Here is a 21,068-nt window from a genome sequence, read left to right as displayed (position 1 = left end):
GGACTAGGACTGCTTGTAGTGAAGCATTGCTCAGCAAGAGAACAGAATCAGTCAGGCCTAATGCATGGGAGTAGCAATACACAGCTCCCAAGTCATAAATTAGCTCTTTCCCATGACACACAGAATCCCTTCTAGTTCCTTGTACAGAGCTGAATTAATAATTTCATCCATGACTGACTGGAGGGGTTTGTCAACTTGATCCATGATTTAGATGGACAGTTATAAATGTGACACTCATACCTCACCCCTGTGATTGCTGCCCTTGTGACTGACTTCCAGTCCCTAACCACTCCTGTGCTGGGGGGGGCTGGATTGATGGGCATTGGATTGCATTACATTTTTCCATTCAGGGAAAAAATATATAAACAAACGGGAGCTTAATGAGGGCTCCTTACCAAGGCCATTAACTAACCCCTGACATGTTGCCAAAGCTACCCTCCCCTTTTCTCACTCTTTCCTTATATACTAAAGAAAATGATATTTGGTGCCTTAACGGGTATAAAAAGTATGCCTGGTAGTGCCACTCCCATATGGCCCCATATAGTAATTGTTCTCCGTCAGATGTTATTCTGCTCTTACTAAAATTAATGACAACACAATAAAGTATCCTGACCACTTTCTAAACTCCTGCCAGTCACACATGTGGTTATTGAAATGCTGCCATTCATATTAAATGAACTAGACTAGACTATTAGAACAATCCCACCCAGATATCTCTCTCAACAGCAACGTATGCAATACTGCCCGGTCCTGAACAATTTATAAGAATTTCCACTCCACTGTGCTAACTGTCTCTCACTGAAATAAATGCTGAAAAAATCATTCCAAAATCCACCTAATCCACAACAAAATACTTATCTTCCCTCCATTCAGGGTTGAATGTTATTTTCAACATCTTCCGAGGGGTGTCTTGATTGACCTTAGCCTAAGCTACTTGGGGCCAGTACTGTATCTGATATGGGCAGAGAAGTGCCAGAGAAATCTAGTCTCTGGGAATTCAAGTTTCACTTACACAGGTTGTATTTCCCAGCAAAGTCTGTTTTTAAATCAACACTCTACTGCAGGAACAAAGTAGCTCTTGCCTGAAACCAGAACATTATCCAGCAATCACTCCATAATTATACAGTTATAAATTTTAGACAGGGAGACAGCTAGATACACACACACCCCTATAATATTATATATAAATAAATATAATAAAACCAGGTAGAAAAACTAAATCCTATTTACCTGCCACTGTATCTTAGGCTCACGTGCAGTGCTCCCATGGATTTAGTGGTTTTCTGAAAGGTCCATGTATTTTCCCTCTTTATATAAACAAGAGGTTAGCAGAGGTTACTACTGCTCATAGATTATCTTTTTCAGTTTAGTGAAGGTAAGGAGTCAGAGTAAATATACTTTCAGCATGCAATGATCCACCGTTAATCTGCGTTTGCAAAAGATGCTGTGAACTCACCTGTGTATGTGACTTGCTGGTATAATTGCTTCTTCCCGGCTCCCCTTCTCCCCAGCTTTGTAGAAACAGCTGCTGCTCACAAGATGCCTTTGTAGTTGAAACTTAGCTACCAAACAGCAGAATTAGAACCAGGTCACTAGGATCCTTCTCTGCTGCTCTGTGTCAGTCTCACTTTCTCCCTCTCACTGACGTAATCTGGCTCCCTCTGCCTTTAGTAGGTGAAAATCAGTCACAAAGCTTTTAGTCTGTGATAAATGCAGATGATATTTTTTATAGCAATCAGATGCATATAACCTGCCTCCTATTCATGATTATTTCAGTGCATACCAGCAATGGAGCTGCACAAATCTGAGATTAAAATCATTCTGCACCATGTCATAGGTCAGTTTGGAATACTGACTTTCTGCAGATCTTATTTCCTCTCCAAAGCATGGCCTTAAAAGCTTTCATTCCACTAAGCCTTGAAATAGTTTAAGCAAACTCTGACATAATTATCCATTTTGAAAACAGTCTCAAGATTACATAGGGCTGCACTCTCAGGGGTGCAGAGTTCTCACAAGTCCAGTTGACGTCAGTAGCTGAGCACCTTTAAAAATCAAGCTCTTAGCACTTTGATTCATGTTTATAAAGTACTTTGAAGAGCCTCACATGCAATAAATGCTAAATATAGTATTCTGAATAACTATTTTTACAGGCTCAGTCATGGTCAGTTCCCAAAATGATTGTATTTGTTAAATGCTGACTTTTGTTTAGTTTATTAGAGTTTCTCCTTTAAAAAAATGTAATGCTATCAACTAAAATGGTACAATCATGCCTGGTATTTCAGACATACAAATTACATTGTTTTTACAGTGACCCAGTGATATCTTCCTTAGCTGTCTCCCATAAGAGTATATAGTAGGATACACACCACACATTGGATGAATCTGCTGGTGTGAATCACTGTAGTTTCACTGGTGCTGGTTGTAGCTGTGTTGGTCTAAGGACATAGGCAGACAAGGGGTTTGGTTTTTTTTTTAGGTAAATCTGATATCTTTTATTAGACTAACTAAAATAGCAAGAAACGTTCTCTTTTGCAGGCTTCCAGGTACAAACACACGTCTTCAGCTACTGAAATCAAGGCAACTTTGCTGATTTACATGAGCCGAAGATCAGGCCCAGTATGTCACTTAATGGATATAGCTTCATGGACTAGGTCTTTGCCCTAAATGAACAGGTTTTTAAAAACGATGTAATTTACTTCATTCTACTTTTCCTTCAAAAAGTGTCAAATTAAAATTCATGCACCAACGTGTATACACATATATGTGTTTTGTTGGCCAGCACAGATAAGCACACACTGAATGCAGCTGTCCTCTAAACTAGTTTGTTTTTAAAATAAAATATACTGCAACTACACAAAGCATTCATCATCTGTTACCTTCTTGAGGTGCTCTTTGTAACTACAGATATTAAATCATCATTGTTTTTTCCATAAGTGACAACCAGTTTTACATACAACACAAATACTGATGGCTGTGATAAAAATCACCATCATAATTCCTTCCAATATAATTCCTCCCAAAACAAAAGCAGATGTAGTTAAAAAAAAAAAGTTCTCATGGCAAATTTGGCAGCAAAACTGAAACATTTACAACTATTAAGCTCAACACAAATGGTTCCTTTTCTCAAGCGTGGGAACATAGGAAAGGAATACTAAAGATACTAAAGAGAAAGCAAAATTTACTAGCATATATTCACTGGCCAAAACTAGAGAAATGAAGAAACTTGGCAGTAACACACAGCGAAAGGAAAATTAGGTTTAGAATTATCTGAGAGTCTATATTTTAAAGGTAGTTTCTGGCTTCAATATCACTGAAAAGAAAAAGTTGTAGGGCTTTAATAGCCTTAGCCCTATTGTAGAAAATGAAGAGGGTAGTATTTTTTAAGTAAAGCAATTTTCTGTCAGTTTTTCTAAAGTAGAGGATTTTTACACACCAACCATGGCTATCAAATGAACTTTTGGTTATGAAAAGTAACACCAGACATTACCATTCATCCTAAATACTTCTTGTTCAAAGCTACTCTTTGCATCAGTTCAACTCAAGAGAATGAAAAAAAGGAAGAAAGGAACTGTGTGTAGAGCACGTATGCTTTTATGTTTACACAAAGGAACATGATAGGTAGGGGATCTGGAAAATAGGAGACAGGGCAAGTCAAAGATACATACTTCAGCTTCTTTGCTCTGCCCTAGCAATAGAAAGCAGTCGTAAACCCACCTTACCGAACAAGTAAGCGCCGATTGCTTTGTGTGGCTGGTGTGTGACATACCACTGCCAACTCAACATCAGAGAGTACAACCATCAAAATTGTAATCGTGCAAAATAATGCAAGGTTGATGCACCTTAGCTAGATTTCTGAAAGTGCACAGCACACAATCGTGTACCCATGGTAAGCTCTTCTGAAAACTTGAACCTTAGTCTTTCGGAGTCACTCCTCCCCAGCTGTAAAACTGGAATACATCTGAACTGTATCACAGAGACACTGTGGCCGCATCGACATGAGAGTGGACATTTGATTCCCTGGTGACAACTACATTCAGCACACCTTGTGGTGCGGCTAACTGTCCCCAGGGAACACCTATGTCACGTGCCCTCTGGTGTGTGGCAAGTTACACTGGGTGGGGTAGGGAAGGGGGCCCTGGGGGCCTCCGGGGGCTGCTGCAGCAGCAATCTTGCTGCTTGGAGCCTTGTCGGCAGCCGGAGCACGGCTTTGGCCAGCCAGGCTCCGATTCTGAGCAGCATGCAATGCCCTGCATGCACCGCTGTTTTTGTGCAGGTTTCAATGACCCCCTGGATATCCAGGGGTCAACACTCCCCTGTACATTGCTCCTTGCAGCATGGAGAACAGCTGAATGTGTGGTCTGTGGCACCACATACCACACAGCCGTGCTTATCTGGATGCAGCCTGTGAGACAAAGATTGCTATTATCTGTGAGGCACTTGAATACTTCATGTGAGCATCTAGATAAGGAGTGGTGAATAGCTTCGGGTTCTTATTTAAGAATATAGACCTAGGCAACTAAAATTTAAACACCTCAATCTAAAATTTTGGCAGAGATGCTTAAATAGAAACATGAAGCCCAAGCAGCCTGCAGCAGAAGAAAGGAATTTCAGACACATCAGCTTGTAATGAATTATATAGTCTAATTGGAATGAAAGCTCCCTCTCTATTGTACAAATAATACTTGGCATTTACACAGTGTTTTACAGCATCAAATCACTGTGCTAACATTACATTATTAATCCCCAGGAGAAAAGCTTGAGCCCATTTCCCAGCTGAAAATAACCTTTGTTCTCTATGTAGCTTTATATGCCTCTTTAAGCAAAGATATACGTAAGAAAAACTAGCAAGGGATTTAACCATTCAGGTCAAGCCTGGGCTAGAGAACAGATGCCAGATGCATGAAAATCTAAACTGGACTCTCCTAATTGCCAATGAATGAGGAGAAAGGACTCATCTGCCAGGAGACATTTTAGCTGGGGTCACCATTTAGCTGGGGGCACCTATGGAAGCGGGGAGTAAGTTAAGGAGTGAATATTTGCAAATATTTTTGCTGATCATCCTGCCCAACCAGAGGCTATTACAGAAGTGGCTCCTTCAGTCTGCCGGAGGAAGAGTTTTGTGCCTTCACCTGTTCTAAGCTCTCCAGTTAAACAGGCTTGTTTGGCCACTTCGCTTTCAAGTTTACAGATCAGCACAGGGATGGAGCCATTACTCTGAGTAACTATGTTGATTGCAGTCTGTAACTTCAGGGCCAGCCCTCCAGTTACATCATGTGGCAGTACAGATGTGAGCACAGGTGGTTCTATGCTTCCATCAGCATTGACAGCAATGGAATCCACCAGTGTGGCACCTGTTTGGGAAAAGAAACAGGCCTGCAGGTCAGAATTAACATAAAAAGTGCTAAAAGATGAGGCAATTCTGTAGCACAGGCAGTGTGGGAGCATGTGGTACATTATAACCTCATCCACCAAGCAAGAGGCACAGAAAGATAAAGCATTTAAACAAAAGTCTCCTATAGATTTCAACTCAAACTTGCAAATATTTTCTGTTGATTCAAGACTAAATTTTTCAACAAATAAATTATTTACCAAAATATTTTAATCAAGCTGTAGTTATGATATTGGAAGGTGGGGGAGGGATAGCACGACCTTTCCCCCACACAATTAAATTAAATTAAATTAAATTAAATTAAATTAAATTAAATTAAATTAAAAGGTGTAAATGAATTAATGAACCTTAGTTCTGACCTACAGCTTCCCCAACTCATCTAGTCCTGGCCCTCAAACAGCTTCGTAAATGCTCCTCCATCCTGATCTACAGCCCCTGTGCTATTCTAGTCTGTGTCCTTTAGGAAGGTGCTAAACCCTACCATATTTGCTTGATAAGTTCTAATTTGTCTTGTAGGGTTTTGCCAAGTCACAAAACTCATTACATTTGTGAGATAAGTTGGATAACATGCAGAAGTGAACAATAGTTATTGGCGAAACTAGGGAGAGAACAGTAGGGAATCCTATCCCATTGAGCCAATAACTATTAAATGCACTGTGCAGTGGGGCAGTAGCCTGGATGATGCCTAACATGTAGCTTAGTGGTTAGAAAGCTGTGCTGGGAAGCAAGAAGTACAGGTTCAACACCCCCAGCCCTCCCATGGCCTGGGCAAGTGCCCTACACACTAGGCTATTGGGCTAGGATGATAAAGTTGGGGATGGTCCAGCTTTGAGCAGGAGGTTGGACTATATGACCTCATTTTTCTATGATTCAATGGAAGGATCCTCCTATTCCCCTCCACAGCAGTTTTTTGGCCAGCCACATTTTGGGACATACTTGGCTGAATGTAGTGAGCCAGGTGTTTGCCTGAGCAGAGCTGTATCCTACTGAGCACTTTCATTAGCCGTGCCCAGAGTGCACCCAGAGCTGAACTGCAAATACTGCATAAGTGAAAAAATGGCAGTCATGTGACTGGGTATGAGCCGTTTAGGTGCATGAAGTGAAATACGATTCTGCTCTTAGTATATTAAGCCCCTGAGTCCCCTGGGTCCAATTCCAGAGCATTAAACACATATTGGGACAGGACAGGACCAGACTCCAATCTGTTTTCTTTTCAAGTTGTATACCTTACCTGGGGTATCAGGTGGACGATCATAGATTCCATCGATATCAGTAAGAAACACCACTCGCTTCGGTGAGAATTCATGGGACAGAACCTGCAAATTATGCAAAACAAGTGATAAAGCATCAGGCTTCCTTGTACTCAATTACAATTCCAGGGCCAGCCTCTCTCAGTGGTCTTACTGCCATATCTCACATACAGACACGCAGCATGCCCTGTGGCCTGCTGCCCATGTCCAAATTGAGCATTTAGGGTTTAAACTTGTGTTGGGCAAGTGGGCTATGTCAGCAAACAGAAAGCCTGTGTTTCCAGTGACTAGCCCAGACTATCCCCTCAACTAGGATAGATTACAAGTGCCTTTAAGCCCTAGTTTGATGACTCTAATTTTGTCCTGATTGTACATATCACAGGATGGTAATAGACTGAAAGCTCTGTTGCTTTCTGACAGGATTTTGGATTAGGCCCATCTCTACTGCGTAATTAGGAGGCACTGAGAGTCAAGCTAGAGGTCCAGTCATCCAAGTAAGACATTTCTAGGGAGATTCCTATATGGACTCCCTAGGGATCAGTTCTTTCAGAGGATTTCTATACAGGTCAGAACCATGTCTATGATGATTTCAAGCTAAGAACAATTCAAGAAGGGGTAGATGGAATGACTCCTGCTGGTAGACAGGGTCTCCAGGGCAAAACCCACTAGTGACAACCAGAAGTGCAAATATTAGATTGCACTATAAGCCGCTTTGCCTGGGGCTCCCCCCATTCCTCTCACCTCAATGATTGTGTCACCAGATAAGATACTACAGTGCTGCTCCGAGTCCAGAACACAGTCCCCATGAAGGACTGGGATGTATCCTGCTTCCAAGGAGTCCCTTATGGTAGCAATGCCAGCCTGGGTGATTTTCCTGCCTGCTGTCCTCCAGGCTCCAAAGGGCTGCAACACAGACACACTGATGCCCTACCATGTATTTTGATTGCTTTCATGACCTCATACACTTCTGAATAGCAGCCCAACTAGTAAGGGGAATGGAGGGTTCAGAAACCAAGTACTTAGGCCTTTATGCCTGAACAACCCACTATTTCACTCTAAAACAGCAATTCTCAACCTTTACTAACTCAATGCACTCTTGTTAGACTCAAAATACCCCACAGAAAATTCCAGCTCTTAGTTTTCACTCGGGGGTTTTTCTAACTAGCAAAAAATAATAAAGTAATTCTTCTATTGCAAAGAACTCAGACAACAGCAGGGCAGAACATTTTTGACATTTTGAACTCCTAGCTGAAATCTCTGGGTGTGTCTGGACGAGCGCTCACATGCAGTGTGCAGAGCCACAGACCTGTCTACAGGGCCACATAATGCATGCACCACATGTGCAGGTATTCCCCACACTGCTAATTAGCAGTGCATGGGGGTTTTTTGACACCAGGAAATCCCAGTGTCAAAAAAAAACATGTCTAAAAAAAGCAGGGTAGTACACTTGGCAGCAGCATGCACTGGCCAAAACCAGAGCTGGGCCGCCCGAACTATACTCCAACTACTGGCCAGGCTCCCTGCTGCTGAATCGCCATGGCTACAGCTCCCAGAGGCCCCCAGGACCCCCAGGTAAGGGTGCTGGGGCCAGCCCAGGTGTTGGTTCCAGCCTCCACTACTCCAGCTGGGGCAACGTGCTGGGCAACAGAGCATGCGTGCATGAGCATTGCTCAGGGACAAGAAGCAGTGGCACATATTGCACTGCTGCTGTTTGTTCCCAGGAAATGTACTTTCCTGCTCATGGGGGACATGCCTTCTGGATTTATCTCATGAATCATATTTGCACACCTAACAGAACTAATGTTGTACGGCACTCCATGACACCTTTCAATGGATCTCAAGGCTTCCTAAGGTGCTACAGCACCCTGGTTGAGAACTGCCATGGTGTAACGCCATGTTATGTAAATTAACCCCAGTATTCACACTTGTATGAGAGCTGACAATCACAGGTGACCTCATTCCAGTGTGGAATAAATGAAGTAGCAAAGTGCCTCATCCACTGGATATATTCAAAGTGTACATGCATCAGCTAGATGAGCTGGGACTTGAAGCAAACTACTATAATTCATACACAGCAGTTCTACCAGCTGAACTGAAAGAAACCTCTTCAGGTGCTGAGATGTCAGGCTTCCTGGAAAACTTGGAAGTTGTTCTTTCCATCCCACAAAATTCTTCCCTTCCAAGAGAGACAGAGAGCACCCAGAAGGCAAACAACATACACCCCTTACCGAAATGCCCACTGCCGGGACTCCACACATCACCAGCTGCTCTGTCACCATGTGGTTCAGCTGTGAGACAAAACCAGTATAATTCCCATTAGAATGGCTTTTTGTCCGCCCTCCCCCAGCCAGCTGCAATGTCACACTCCACGGGCACTAAGAGTAGCATATGAGCTAAATCCACCATCAGCATCTGTTTGATCTGTCCCATCAGGGTAATAAAGACTCCATATGAAAACATCTGGAGTTACCTTATCACAAGCCATCTCACCTTACTTCTTGTCAAGAAGACTGCTAACCCAACCACAAATATTTGAAGCCCACTGCATTGATTAATGTTTTTATGCTGCTCCCACCATTATGCACACAAATGAGTCTGCTGGTCAAGTCTGCTGCTAGTTTTAATTTTTATTTTATGTACAGTATATCAGTTCATAGTGAGACCTTCTGGGCAAAAATATCAGTTCCCCATTTAAACAGGGTCTAATCTTCAGATGTGGTCAGCAGGCACATCTGAAGATTGTGATTCACTGGCCCACAAGCCTCTTTTTTCTGTATCAGGTCTTCTTCTAAATATAGTCAATATATAATGGGTAGAAAAAGAAACAGGGAGCCAGGGCTCTTAGGTTCTATTCCCAGTTCTGTCAGTATTGCTGCATAGCTTTGATTAAACCATTTAGCACTAACTCCAATTTTAACTTTACCGGCCTAAACAGCAATTACATAGCTGTTTTTGGCACTTGCACAGAGCTTCAATTCTATCTGCATTTGTGGATCTACACTTGGTTTGTGCTTCCCTTTCGAGTATGCTCAGAAGGCTCCATTATGGTCATGTATGTTCCCACAAAAGTGCCCAATGACAAGCACAGTGCTATGGAAGTCTTGAAACTTTGTTCAGAAAAAACATGACTTGAACCATCATCTTCTGCTTTTAGCAAAATGCTGTAACCACCAGGACATGGGCTGAACAAGGCTTAGAGACCTCTCCAATCTCTCTCGAAGCCAGTCTCCTGGGCAGCCAGGAGAGAATGGTATATGTGGACAAGACGATGATCACAAGCCAAAGGAAAGGTAGCAGAGTGAGATGGATGCCGCCTTCAAATGGAGGAGCCCCAAGACACTTGGATGGGTTTTTTGCATTTGTATTTAATATTCACCGGATAAAACAGGCAAATCTCAGTGGGCTAGTTTCTGCCCCATTGTAGACTGGGACCATGGCAAAACCCTCTTTGCAAGTTGTCCTGTATTTTTACTTCTTAAAGGTATGTGTGCACCATAGTAATTCTATTCTGCCACAGGTAAAAACAGAATCCAAACACCACATTAGTGCCAAAAATTCCATTTGGACAACTACTTAATAGCCCCTGGGGCAAGTAAAGGTGAAATAGGATTTCACCCTTAGCCCCCTCTGTGATTTAGTTTCCCCCACTATAAAGTGAGGTACTTACCAATGAGCAGAGTAGTGACAATTTAAAAATGGCTATAAAATACTTTCAGGTCTTCGAATGATACCATGGTGTGCAAGTTCAAAGTGTCATTCACAAAAGAAATGGGGACAAGATACAAAGTCCTTTGAAGTTCCAGTGCGGCTGGATCTTGGGATTCTGATTTAGGCCTTATTATCCCTTCAGCCACAGTCAGCACCTACCCCCAGCTACGCTGCTGTACCTGTACTGACTTCAGTGGCGTTCATCTGAACCAAAGGTGTTGTAACAGACATCAGAATCTGTCCCACTGGACTCTGTATCTGCCATTGGAGAAATATCTGGTCTACTGTCAGAAAACACACCATCAGCTGATTCTACACATGAGTGATAAGTCACCAGCATCACTAACTACTCCCCCCGACCAATACTAAACCTCTAGGAAAATGCTTCTGCTCTCAGGAAATGTGAGCTCTGCCTTGATGTAGCCAAGGGGCATATTGTGGATGCCCTTTCTGAAGGTCTTCAAAGATGTCTCATTGCCAATGCCTGACAGATGTTCTGAGTGATGCCTCCTGTCGTTAACTTCCCTTTCTCCCATGCTCTCAAATCCAAAGTGAGGCAGGAGGCTCCTCTTGGACTCTCAAATCAATGCTGAGGAGTTAGATCCCCTCAAGGAAAAGAAAAATATCCCCTTAACTTGCTGCATCAAGGCCTAATCACCAGCCAGTCTCTTGGGACAGCCAAGCCTTAAGCTTACCTAGGAGAGCTCCAATATTCTGCACATATGGTAAGGCAATTCCAGCCCCAGGGAGATGAGGTTTCAGCTCTGGGCTTTACTGCCAACTAAATGTAACATTGCTTATTATGGTTGGCGAGGAGCTATGCCAGGTACTGCTAAAAGATACTCCCAAAGACCTCACGTGGCTGTCTGAGGAAGGGAAGAGAATTTCTGGTACAGACACCGAGACTCTGATGGAGAATGTCACCTGGAGTGACAAAATATTTATACACTGCAATGTGCAGTGACCATCTTAGAAGAGGGGGAAACCAGGGTGCTGCTCTCCTCCCATATTACTGGAGCTAGGGACTGATCACTACAGCAAGAGAGACAGGAGACTCCTGCAATATCAGTCGCCATCACAAAAACCTGGTCTACAGGCAGGTTTCAACTCCCAGCCCTGGGACTTCTGCAAGGCACTTGCACCCAAAAATATTAGCATCTCTTAAACAATCATCCTTTCCCTTCTCCCATACTTTCAGTCCCATGCAACACGTCCACATTATTACATGGGCAGCAATGGCATGAATAAATAACATGTTTGGTTCAGTTGCACAATATATTCATCTATGTGGTTGTGTTACCATGAAATGTGGGATAGTTCTCAGAAGGTATGTGTGTCTATTCTTATTTTACAGTATGGAGCAGTGGCCTCAACATTTGCTGGTCCACTGCTGAGTAACATGCTAGAGGCAATACCATGCTTTCCTTTCCCTGGCACCTTGACAAAACACATGGTTCTGTGGAAAACTAAATTTCCTATGCCCATGAGCAATGTAGGAAGGTCTTGAAGGCCTAGCTATGGGAACCACTGATGTGGTAGATTTGTTTCCATTTATTTTGGTGCACCTGAGACAGTATTGTTTATTCGCAGTGAACTTCAGTTTTATGAAAAGAAGCAGTATGAGGTGATAAAAATGCAAATATTCTAGGGAGCTACAAACTGGCTTTACCTGCTCCTTCAGGATTCCCTTTGTGTGGGGGTGTGGCAGAGAGCCGTGGTTAACTTATCAACCACCAACCACTTTGTGGGTCACAGCATGCAGGCTAACAGAGCGAGGTGACAACTCTTGCACCCTGGCAGTCCCTGATTCCTGGAAAAGCTCCTTATGGTAACTTAGATTACACCTAAGGGCATTCTGAGCTACACTGAGAGATGAGACTGACAACAGGATGGATCAGAACAGGGGAAGCGATGTCTGTTGAAAACAACTTTGGGTCCCTCTTTCTTCTGCTCTGCTAAATGCAGATATGGCAAAGTTCAGAACCTAGCCCTTTTTTAATCTGAATTCTGTTAAGTGCTGAGTACAGGATATTTTAAAGCTAATGGGCCAGATCCCCAGCTCAAGGTGATGAGCATGGCTCTACTAGCTTCTGGGGGTCTAGTTCCCTCAGCCCTGGTGCTGACCTTCTCTGGGCTCAGTGGGAGGGCATGCAGATCACCACCTAACATGATCAAGCAGCGTGAGGCACTGGTGCCTACCTTGGTGACAGATATCCTGGTCAGGCACAGCCCCTGTCGTAGACGTTCACTGTTCGTCAGTGACCCCGAAGCCAGACCATGTGCCTTCGCTTGAAAATGCCCAAAAGAGCTGCAATTGGGAAGGAGAACTCAGTTATTGAAGACAGCTGTCAGTTCAGCTCACACCAACCCTTCTCTATAACTTCAGGGTGTCACAGGCCCTCTTCTGAAGCATGCAAACTCAGATCCCATTCTCCACATGCTCCTTTTGCCCACAGTAGGAAACTGCCTTCTCCCTAGCTCTTGCTCTCTTTCCTGAGGCCCTCTTCTTTCTTTGGATACCTCTAGTCCCTCAATGAACACCAAAAGCGGCCACAAGTCTTCCCCACCTTCATACTTCCACTGGTTACACCCCTCATCCCTACTTCCTGTCTCCAGGGCTGTCCAAGTAGTGGCTCATGGGCCACATCTACCCGCAAGGAGTTACTGTATGGTCTGCAGGCTCCCACACAAATGCTGCCATCCCCACTCCTCCCTCCAACCCCTCCCCCATTTCTCCTGCTGCTGGGGTTGCCAGGGTTTCTGGGGCACAGCAGTGATGACTAAAAAATAATATTTAAAGGTTTGCTTTTGAAAACTGGCTTGTAGATAAAGTAGATATTGTATTAGAACAATGGTCCAGAACAACAGCAAGAGTTAATTAGTCTCCAAAAGCTTGTTTGTGACAACATTTCCTTCAAGGCCCCATGTGCCTAAAACTAACAGGCACCATGTCTGAAGCCAAGGAACAAGAAGGCATACACAGGCTAAGAAATTGAAGACATGTACCACACTGCTGCATAACACAAAATAAGGTGGCATTAGATCATAGTGCCCAGCTGCAGAGCCCTTGAAATTTACAGTTTTGGTAAACAAACAAAATGAGGAGACCAGTAAATAACCAAATTAAGATGTGTGCACATAATGGGTTTGCTAAAACAAAAAAATATGTTAGCAGGACAAAATGTAAACAGTATGACAACCACCAAAAAACCAAAATAAAAAAACCAAAACAAAAAAACCACAATCAACAGTACCTAAAGATAAACACTTATCAGAGAATGAGAAAGAACACAGACGAAGAAATTTCAGAGCAGCAAAGGGTCCCCAAAAGGGGAACCCTAAGCCACCATGAACAGAGCTCACACCACCAGTCCATCTCATGCACCCCTCAGGGTGGAGGGAAAGGAGGGGAAGGGTAGGCCTCAGCCCTCCACCTCCAGGCTGCTGACATCTAACATACAAAAAAATCCCTCTGGATAAAGCTCACATTCTGGCCAGATGTGTGGAAAGCTCTGGAAAGCTCACCTTCCCTCTGTAACAGCCTTAAGAGTGGTAAATACAAAATTGTTTGCCTTGCCTACATTATTCTCATCCACTATCATTCTGTATCAATAACATTTGCCTATTATCTACTAAAAAAGTCATGATTGGTCTGAAAGTTTGGGTCCACCCAAAACAAAGTATCTGGGTCATAAATCCAGTGCCAAAAGGCAACACAGTAAGAGGGAGCCTGCCACATATCAAACAGGCAAGTGGGAGGGAAGTGTTGATGCTACCACCTGCACCATGTGCTGGGAGCAGGGAGGCAGGTAGGGAGGCTTATGTGGCATGCAACCCCTGGCTGTTCCAAACTTGGACAATCCTGTGCTACCCCATGCCTTCCTAATACACACCCCTACTGGTGGCCCAAGGAAGTGGTTGGGACTCAGCAAGGCAGAAGTAATAATAAGATCAAACCAGGGATTAAAGGAGAGGTGGGATGGTCAAAATTCACAGTAATGAAGAATAAGCCTCTCTATCCAACTGTGCTTCTATCCCACCCTCTCCTGGAATCCACCAGGGGAACCTGCTACAGAATGTCATGGAAAAGGGACTACTCTCTCCAGGTTTTTGAACCATCCCATGTTATGGAATAAAAAACCCTATCCTTGCTATCAAATTTTATAAGATGATTCAAATATCTCCTAGGCAGGACTCTGTTCTCCAAAAAATCATGTGGGTTTCTAAAATGTTCTCTATGAAACCTTATTAAATGTTACGGGGCCAACAGGAAAGGTAAATACACCAAGAAATTCTTGTTCTACATAGCACAATACCACCTGAAATTCATACTTTAAGGACCAGCTGAACATCTAAGCCTTATCCTGCATTTCAAAGGCAGAAGAGTGTGTTTGGATGAAGCCTGCAGCTCTAAGAAATAATCTGAAATATTTTCTTACAGTGGGACACAGAGGGACTCAGAACAGGATCTAGCTTGAAAGAGAGCATGGCAAGTATCCCAAAGCTATGACCTGGGAGCACAGGGGGGCACTTGTACCTGTGACAAGGCTTTAAAACCCAAAGCTTTATTCTATGCCCCCTAAATTCAAATGGTGGGGCATAAAATAAAACCCTGGAAACTAAATCATTTCAATTTTTCCATCGCTTTATGGCCAGGGGTCCAATCCTTTTTATTTTTTTTTGTTCTTTTGGCAGAGCCGGAGCCTGCCTATGGCTAGGAGGCAAGCTGCCAGTGGGCCAAGCAGTCCCTGAGCTATGGGAGGCTCTGGTCCTTTCCTCCTCAGCAGTGGCACCCCCCCCAGGGCTGCCCAGGTGGGTTACAGGTGGGCTGGGTGCTGCCCCAGCCCAGAGGCACCTGATCCAACTTCCCCATGAGTCCACCCGGACTTCCAGTGCCTCATATGCCATCTCCACCACCTTCTCCTACTGCCAGGGCACCCAGCTACCTTCCTGCTGCCTCCCAATGCCGCCTCTAGGGCAAGCCAGCTCTTTCCCAGGCAGCCCCAGGCATCCAGCCAGCCACAGCAAACTGCTAAAAGCACAAGCAGCAAGGGGCCCAATCCTGCTTATGGCAGAGCCTGCCCACCCCCTCTCCAAATGGCTGGGGGGCAAGCTGCCAGCAGGCTGAGCAGCCCCTGAGCTGCAAGGGGCCCCAGTCCTTCCCTCCACAGTGGTGATGCTGCTTGGGGCTGTCCGGGTGGACTCCTAGCAGGCCGGGTGCTGCTCCAGCTCGAAGGCAGCACTCAGCTTGATCCAACTCTTCCCTAAGGCTACCCGGGGAGCAGCACCCAGCAGGCAGGCTCAGGGAACAGTTGGATCAGGATGGGTGCTGCCTTGCAGAGAAGGAGCAGGGCCCCCCACAGCTCAGGGGCCACTTGGCCCACTGGCAGTTCACCCCCTGGCTGGGGGTGGCGGGTGGCACAGGGAGGCTCCACAACAGCAAGGATCAGGCCCCACGCTGCTTGTGCTTGAAAGCAGAGTTCTGCAGCTGGCAGGATGGCTGGGGCCACCCAGAAATGAGCCAGCTTGCCCCTGGCACAGCGCAGGATGGTGGCAGGAGGGTGGCTGGAGGACATGGCGGGGATGGTGCACAGGGCACTGGAAGCCTGGCCGGGCTTGAGGAAGTACTGGATTGGGTGCCTCAGAGCTGGAGCAGGACCCAGCCAGCTAGCAGCCCACCTGGACTTCCAGCACCCCCTCCACCATCTCTGCCGCCTTCTCTAGCCGCCTTCATGCCAACTTCCCACACCACCCCAGCGGCAAGCCAGACTTTTCCTGGGTGGCCCCAGCCATCCTGCCAGCCTCAGGACCCTGCTTTCAAGCACAAGCAGCGAGGGGCCCGATCCTTTTCTTCTGCAGAGCCTGCCCATCTCTCCCATGGCTGGGGGGTGAGCCAACAGCTTCACTGTTGCAATTTGCAACAGTGCAAATCAAACTACATCCAGATGTAGTTCAGTTTGCAATGATGCAAGGTAATTTAAAACCCCACAAAAAGTCCTGCAAGTGTACACTGTGATGCCATTAAGCCACACAAAGTGACGTTTTCATCATGTGTATGTTAATGGTGTCATGTGTACAAATGCCCAGGGACTGTAGAAGCAGATGGAGCAGCAGGTCTCTGCTCACAAGCCCATGTACTGCACCAGCCATCCTGAACTTTCTCTTCTGCTTTTTTTTTTTTTTTTTTTTTAAAGTGTCATGAAAATGTTATTTTTCTACTTAGGACTGAAGCTACCAAACACCAGATGCCGCATTAACCAGCATCTAGCAATGTGGTTCCATTTCCCCACAACCCTAATGGACTGATCTGGGTCTGCTCCGAGTATAAACCCAAAAGCAGGTTGCATTTTGGCTGTTCCAGTGAACAGAGCTGAGTTGTAAGATGATCCAGTATATGCTGCTGAGGCAAGAAGTCAAGGAAGGGCAATGTAGAATAACATTCTACTAAAAGCTCAAAGGCAGGAAGACTGGACTGATCTGCTACACAGACACAGTTAAAGGGTCAGCAGCATAACAGTGCCATGAGCATTTTTAGGATGACACCCAGGGCTTATCCTAGTCAGTTGGCAGAGCAGTCAGGTGCCCCTTAGCTGAATACAAACCATGTCTATGACTGCATATATCTGCCTAAATGTTACAATGAGCCTTGGGTCCAGTACAACCTTGCCACCCTGTTAAGAGTGCAACTGGGACAAGTAAGTTCCCAAGGATCAAGGTTGCACTCCCCTAGGCCTATGTAATGTACAGACTTATGCACTGACATGTGCTCTAGGTCTATTAATTCTCAGGACTGTTCATCCTCCAGGTTTCTAGATAGCAAAGAGCGGGGGAAAGTTAATGAATAAATATGTTTACTAACCAACAGACATCTGCTCCCTGACAAGGTCTCTGACCATCTCCATCATGCAGATGCTATATGATCCGCATATACCCCAAGTTCCAGTTGTTTTGTCAGAGGCATTAGACAATTTAATTCAATCTCCGGTCAGAAATATAAATGAGCTACTGCAGGGCATTGGCGACGCATAGCGGGGGAGGAAGGGGCACAGGCCCCCCCCCCGACAGGTAGCGCCTGCAGCTTGCCAGGTCTGGCCCTGCTGCCACCACCACCAGTGCACTCACCAACTGTGCCCCCACCGCCGACACCAACTGCGGGAGCTCACCAGCTCCAGCCCCACTGTCGACGCTGCCTGCAGCACCTGCAGGTGCCCCCACAAGACTTGGGAGGCACCAGCTGCCCATGCTGCAGGACGTAGGGTTGGAGAATATTGCAGGCAGTTGGACATGCAAGATGGATGGATGCACCAAGATAGAGTGGTGGATGCAATGAATGGGTACCTGTGCAAGAGAGATGGAAAGGAAGAAGAAAAGAAGGAAAGTTTACTGTGGATGCTACAGTGAGATAAATACTGCGAGCAAAGCCTATGACTAGATAGGTACCATGATTTTCAGAGGAACAGAAGATCCAGAAGAGTTACCACAGAGAGAAGCTGCAAGGGGCCACCCACGTGAAGACAGTACAGTGGGCGTATGTGCAGGTAGTCTGGCTGATGGAGACAAAAAGCAGAGCAAGGCCAGCCCAAGGTACAGGTCCTTCTTAGTCTTGTTTTCAGTCAGGGCAGCTTTAACGCTGAAACAAAGATAAGGGCAAACAAATTGCTTTCCATCTTGAGTTAATGAAGGCCAGCAGGCCCCTGTCAATCTCTTTTATTGGCAGATCAGATATCTACAGATGGTTCAGGACTGTCTGTAACACATTTATGATATGTCAGTGGATGGATAATCCCTCATCCCTTTAGGCTAGTCAGGTGCCTTTTAGATTTATTCAGCTTATTTTTCAGGCATATCTTATTTTACACCCTGTATCCTTTTGCTTCTCTCTCTTCACCCAACAACTGTTTCTATTTTGAAGGGAACTGAACTAAATAGTTATTATTTCATAGATATTCAGGCTGGAAGAGACCCCAAAGGATCGAGTCCAGTCTCCTGCCCAGGGGCAGGAAGTCAGCAGGGATATTTCAAAGTGTCCTTTCCACCAGGTGCTGGATCTGCAGAGAAAAACAGGCACTGGCAATACACTTTCCATCTTGAGTTAATGACGGCCAGCAGGCCCCTGCCTGTTAATGTAGGGAGCACCATATATTAGTAAGGCAAGAGGACCTAACATGTTCCTGTAACTTTCCCAGGTTCCTGAGCACTCCCCCTCACTCCCCTAGGGAAACACAGGATTATGGAGACAGCCTGACTCACCCTCACTGGGAGGAAGAACTTTGTATCATTAAGCAGGGATTCATCCTAGACATTCTCATTAGCTATTGACTAATGAGGAACTCCAGTCCAGCCCCAAACTGGTGACAGCCACAAAGTTTGAGTATCTGGGGAATATCAGTAGAGGCAAATGGTCCTGCAGGGAGCTGAAGGTGTTTGCCTAGATACTCAAGAAGCAATACAAAAAACCCTCAAAGAGGACAGATCAGTTAAACAGAGAAGCTACCCTCATTCAAAAGTGTAAAGAGAAAGTCCTAGCCCCTCCTGGCTCCAACTCCCATCCTGCCAGGTTTTGTAAGAACAGGGGTGTCTTGTATCCCACTGTCACGTCCTATTTCCAACAGAAGTATTATTTCCAAATGCCTCATTACCCCACTACAGTTTAATTTGGATACAGGACCATCTTCCTTTTTCTTTTAAAGGTATCTACCTAATCTGCTCATCTTTATTCTTTCTGTGCATCTCTGACTATCCATCCACTTTTCTTTCCTCTGCCTCCCCCCTTCCTTTTCCTTAAGTTAGTCAAGGAACTTATACTTCACTGATAAAAACACTTGCATGTGTTATCATTCTTCTCCAGAAGTTTTGGCCTCTGACCAACCTCTCTGGCAAAGTATGCATTGCTCTGTTTTGAGAGACGCACAACCCGTTTTAAACCAGGATGTCCCTTCCAGTTGTATGTCTTTTCTTGGAAAAAGCAGCCTGATTGAAATGTAGAGCATTGCAAAACAAGAGAGAAGAACAAGGGCAGGCTGGAAGCTGTAGGACTCATTGGTGGGAACTGAAGAAGGGGACAAACTGGAGCTGCAGACCAGCGACTGGAGAGTGGCGCTGCGAATGTCAGGAACCAGCATGCATTGGAGAAAAGAGCAGAGGGAGAGGGTAAGAGGGTCTGTAACAATTAGAGCCACTCCCAGGGAACCTGGAATGAAACCCAGGAGACCCGAGTCTCAACAATGCCCTGCTGTCAGTAAGTAGTTGTGATTGCATGTGGGTGGGGAGAGACTGGAAAAGAAAGTAATGTAATCTCATGCTTGGTTTATGTAAACAGGAAGAGTAAAATGAGGTAAATGAAGATATAGCAATGGATAAAGAAATGTCAAGGAGTAGAAAGATGTAGAGGAAAATAGTAATACCGATGGGAAGAGCAGTCAGGTAGACAATGCAACGCCAAGCTTGCACTCAAGTGGGTAGGGACTGGAGTGGTCCGTGATAAATACCGAAGCCTCAGCAACACGGGATATAAACAGATATAACAATGGTAGCTATATCAAAGCATACTATACAAGCTGTTATAATCAAACTGTTACCTCTGCATGATTCTGTAGTGACACGAGTGCAGCACAGCTGCTCTCATTTTAACCCTACTTCAAAAATTACAGGGATTTAGCTCAATTGCAGGTTCACTTACAAAGTAATCACTGCTGCAACCTCCCAAACAGCAGCTCTCCCTCCCCACTTAAAGCAGCTAAAATGTACCTTGGCTCATACCCAAAATGCTTTGAAGTAATAGTTCAGAAGATAAAAGCTGGTTCAGAAACAGGGAACACAGATATTCCAGGGGACATGTTAGCCAGAAATACAGGGGGGGAATGCAAAAACAGTGTGGTAGCACTGTAGGTTAGTGACGTGATGGACCAAAGAAATATGGAATGGGATGAATAACACCATGTTTGGGTCAAAATTGGCACCACTGAGCTGGAAACAAAACTCAAACAATTTCATGAACTTAATTTGGACCAAAGAGATCATTTCCACCCTAGATTCCTGTAAGAAATGGCACATGAAATTACAGATTTGGCATCAAGTATTTTTAATACGTATCAAGCCAGGTATAGTATCACCTGATTAGAGAACAGCAAAGGTAGTACCTATATTTAAGGAAGTTGAGAGAAGGATGAACAGTGGGCCTTTTGGTTTGACAGGTATGTGAGGTTTGACCATAACTTTTGAAGGAAAAAGTAATTTAAGATACAAAGATAAATGGAATATTGAATTTACTAAAGGTACACTGTGCCAAATTGACTACAAAAAAAAAAAAAACACAAGGAAAAACAACGCAGAAAATGCATCAGATCTCATCCATCTGGACTTCAGAATAGTACATGATATAATGCCACATGAGAAATTATTAGTTAAACTGGAAAAGACAGGATTAAGTAGAAGAACAGTAATATGGGTAGGGAAATGGCTAAGAGGGGGATGACAATGGATGGTACTGAAACAGGAGGTGCGACACATCATGCTGCATCACTAATTTCCCTAGAACTGTACCTGAAAATAAGGGATCAACTCGCACGCATGGCTGACTTACAATCAGACCAATACAGTTCATATTTAATGACCTGGAAGTCTTGCTCCAGTGTTCCCAAGAGTCAAGACTAGAAGAGCAGTCACATTATGGGTGTGTGGGGAGCTGACAGTGGCTTGCCATGCAGTTCTCCGCTGCACAG

General features: G+C 44.7%; 2 protein-coding genes across 6 annotated transcripts in view; both read right to left on the bottom strand.

The window, feature by feature from the left end:
- IGFN1 (immunoglobulin-like and fibronectin type III domain containing 1) overlaps window positions 1–1,743 on the bottom strand; it is a 61,199-nt gene extending 59,456 nt beyond the window's left edge. For 2 of the 3 annotated variants that reach the window (XM_019546318.1, XM_019546319.1), the window contains exon 1: window positions 1,457–1,743. The gene's annotated coding sequence lies outside the window, so the exon portion shown is untranslated. The remainder of the gene's footprint in view (window positions 1–1,456) is intronic. The other variant, XM_019546320.1, reaches the window with a different exon arrangement.
- Window positions 1,744–2,237: 494 nt separating this feature from the next.
- LOC109317576 (glutamate 5-kinase-like) overlaps window positions 2,238–21,068 on the bottom strand; it is a 36,979-nt gene continuing 18,148 nt past the window's right edge. The window contains exons 2-7 of one of the 3 annotated variants that reach the window (XM_019546323.1): window positions 12,547–12,655; window positions 8,868–8,927; window positions 7,381–7,542; window positions 6,621–6,705; window positions 5,130–5,351; window positions 2,238–2,435 (exon numbers count right to left, since the gene is read on the bottom strand). In XM_019546323.1, the coding sequence (XP_019401868.1) occupies window positions 2,407–2,435; window positions 5,130–5,351; window positions 6,621–6,705; window positions 7,381–7,542; window positions 8,868–8,927; window positions 12,547–12,655 (667 nt within the window). In that variant the 3' untranslated portion in view covers window positions 2,238–2,406. Of the gene's footprint in view, window positions 2,436–4,138; window positions 5,352–6,324; window positions 6,421–6,620; window positions 6,706–7,380; window positions 7,543–8,867; window positions 8,928–12,546; window positions 12,656–21,068 lie in introns of those variants that run through there. The other 2 variants (XM_019546322.1, XM_019546324.1) reach the window with 2 other exon arrangements.

Source organism: Crocodylus porosus, unplaced genomic scaffold (assembly GCF_001723895.1).
Source record: "Crocodylus porosus isolate Cpor-Errol unplaced genomic scaffold, CroPor_comp1, whole genome shotgun sequence".
Lineage (NCBI taxonomy): Eukaryota > Metazoa > Chordata > Crocodylia > Crocodylidae > Crocodylus > Crocodylus porosus.
This window is presented reverse-complemented; position numbering and strand designations above follow the sequence as displayed.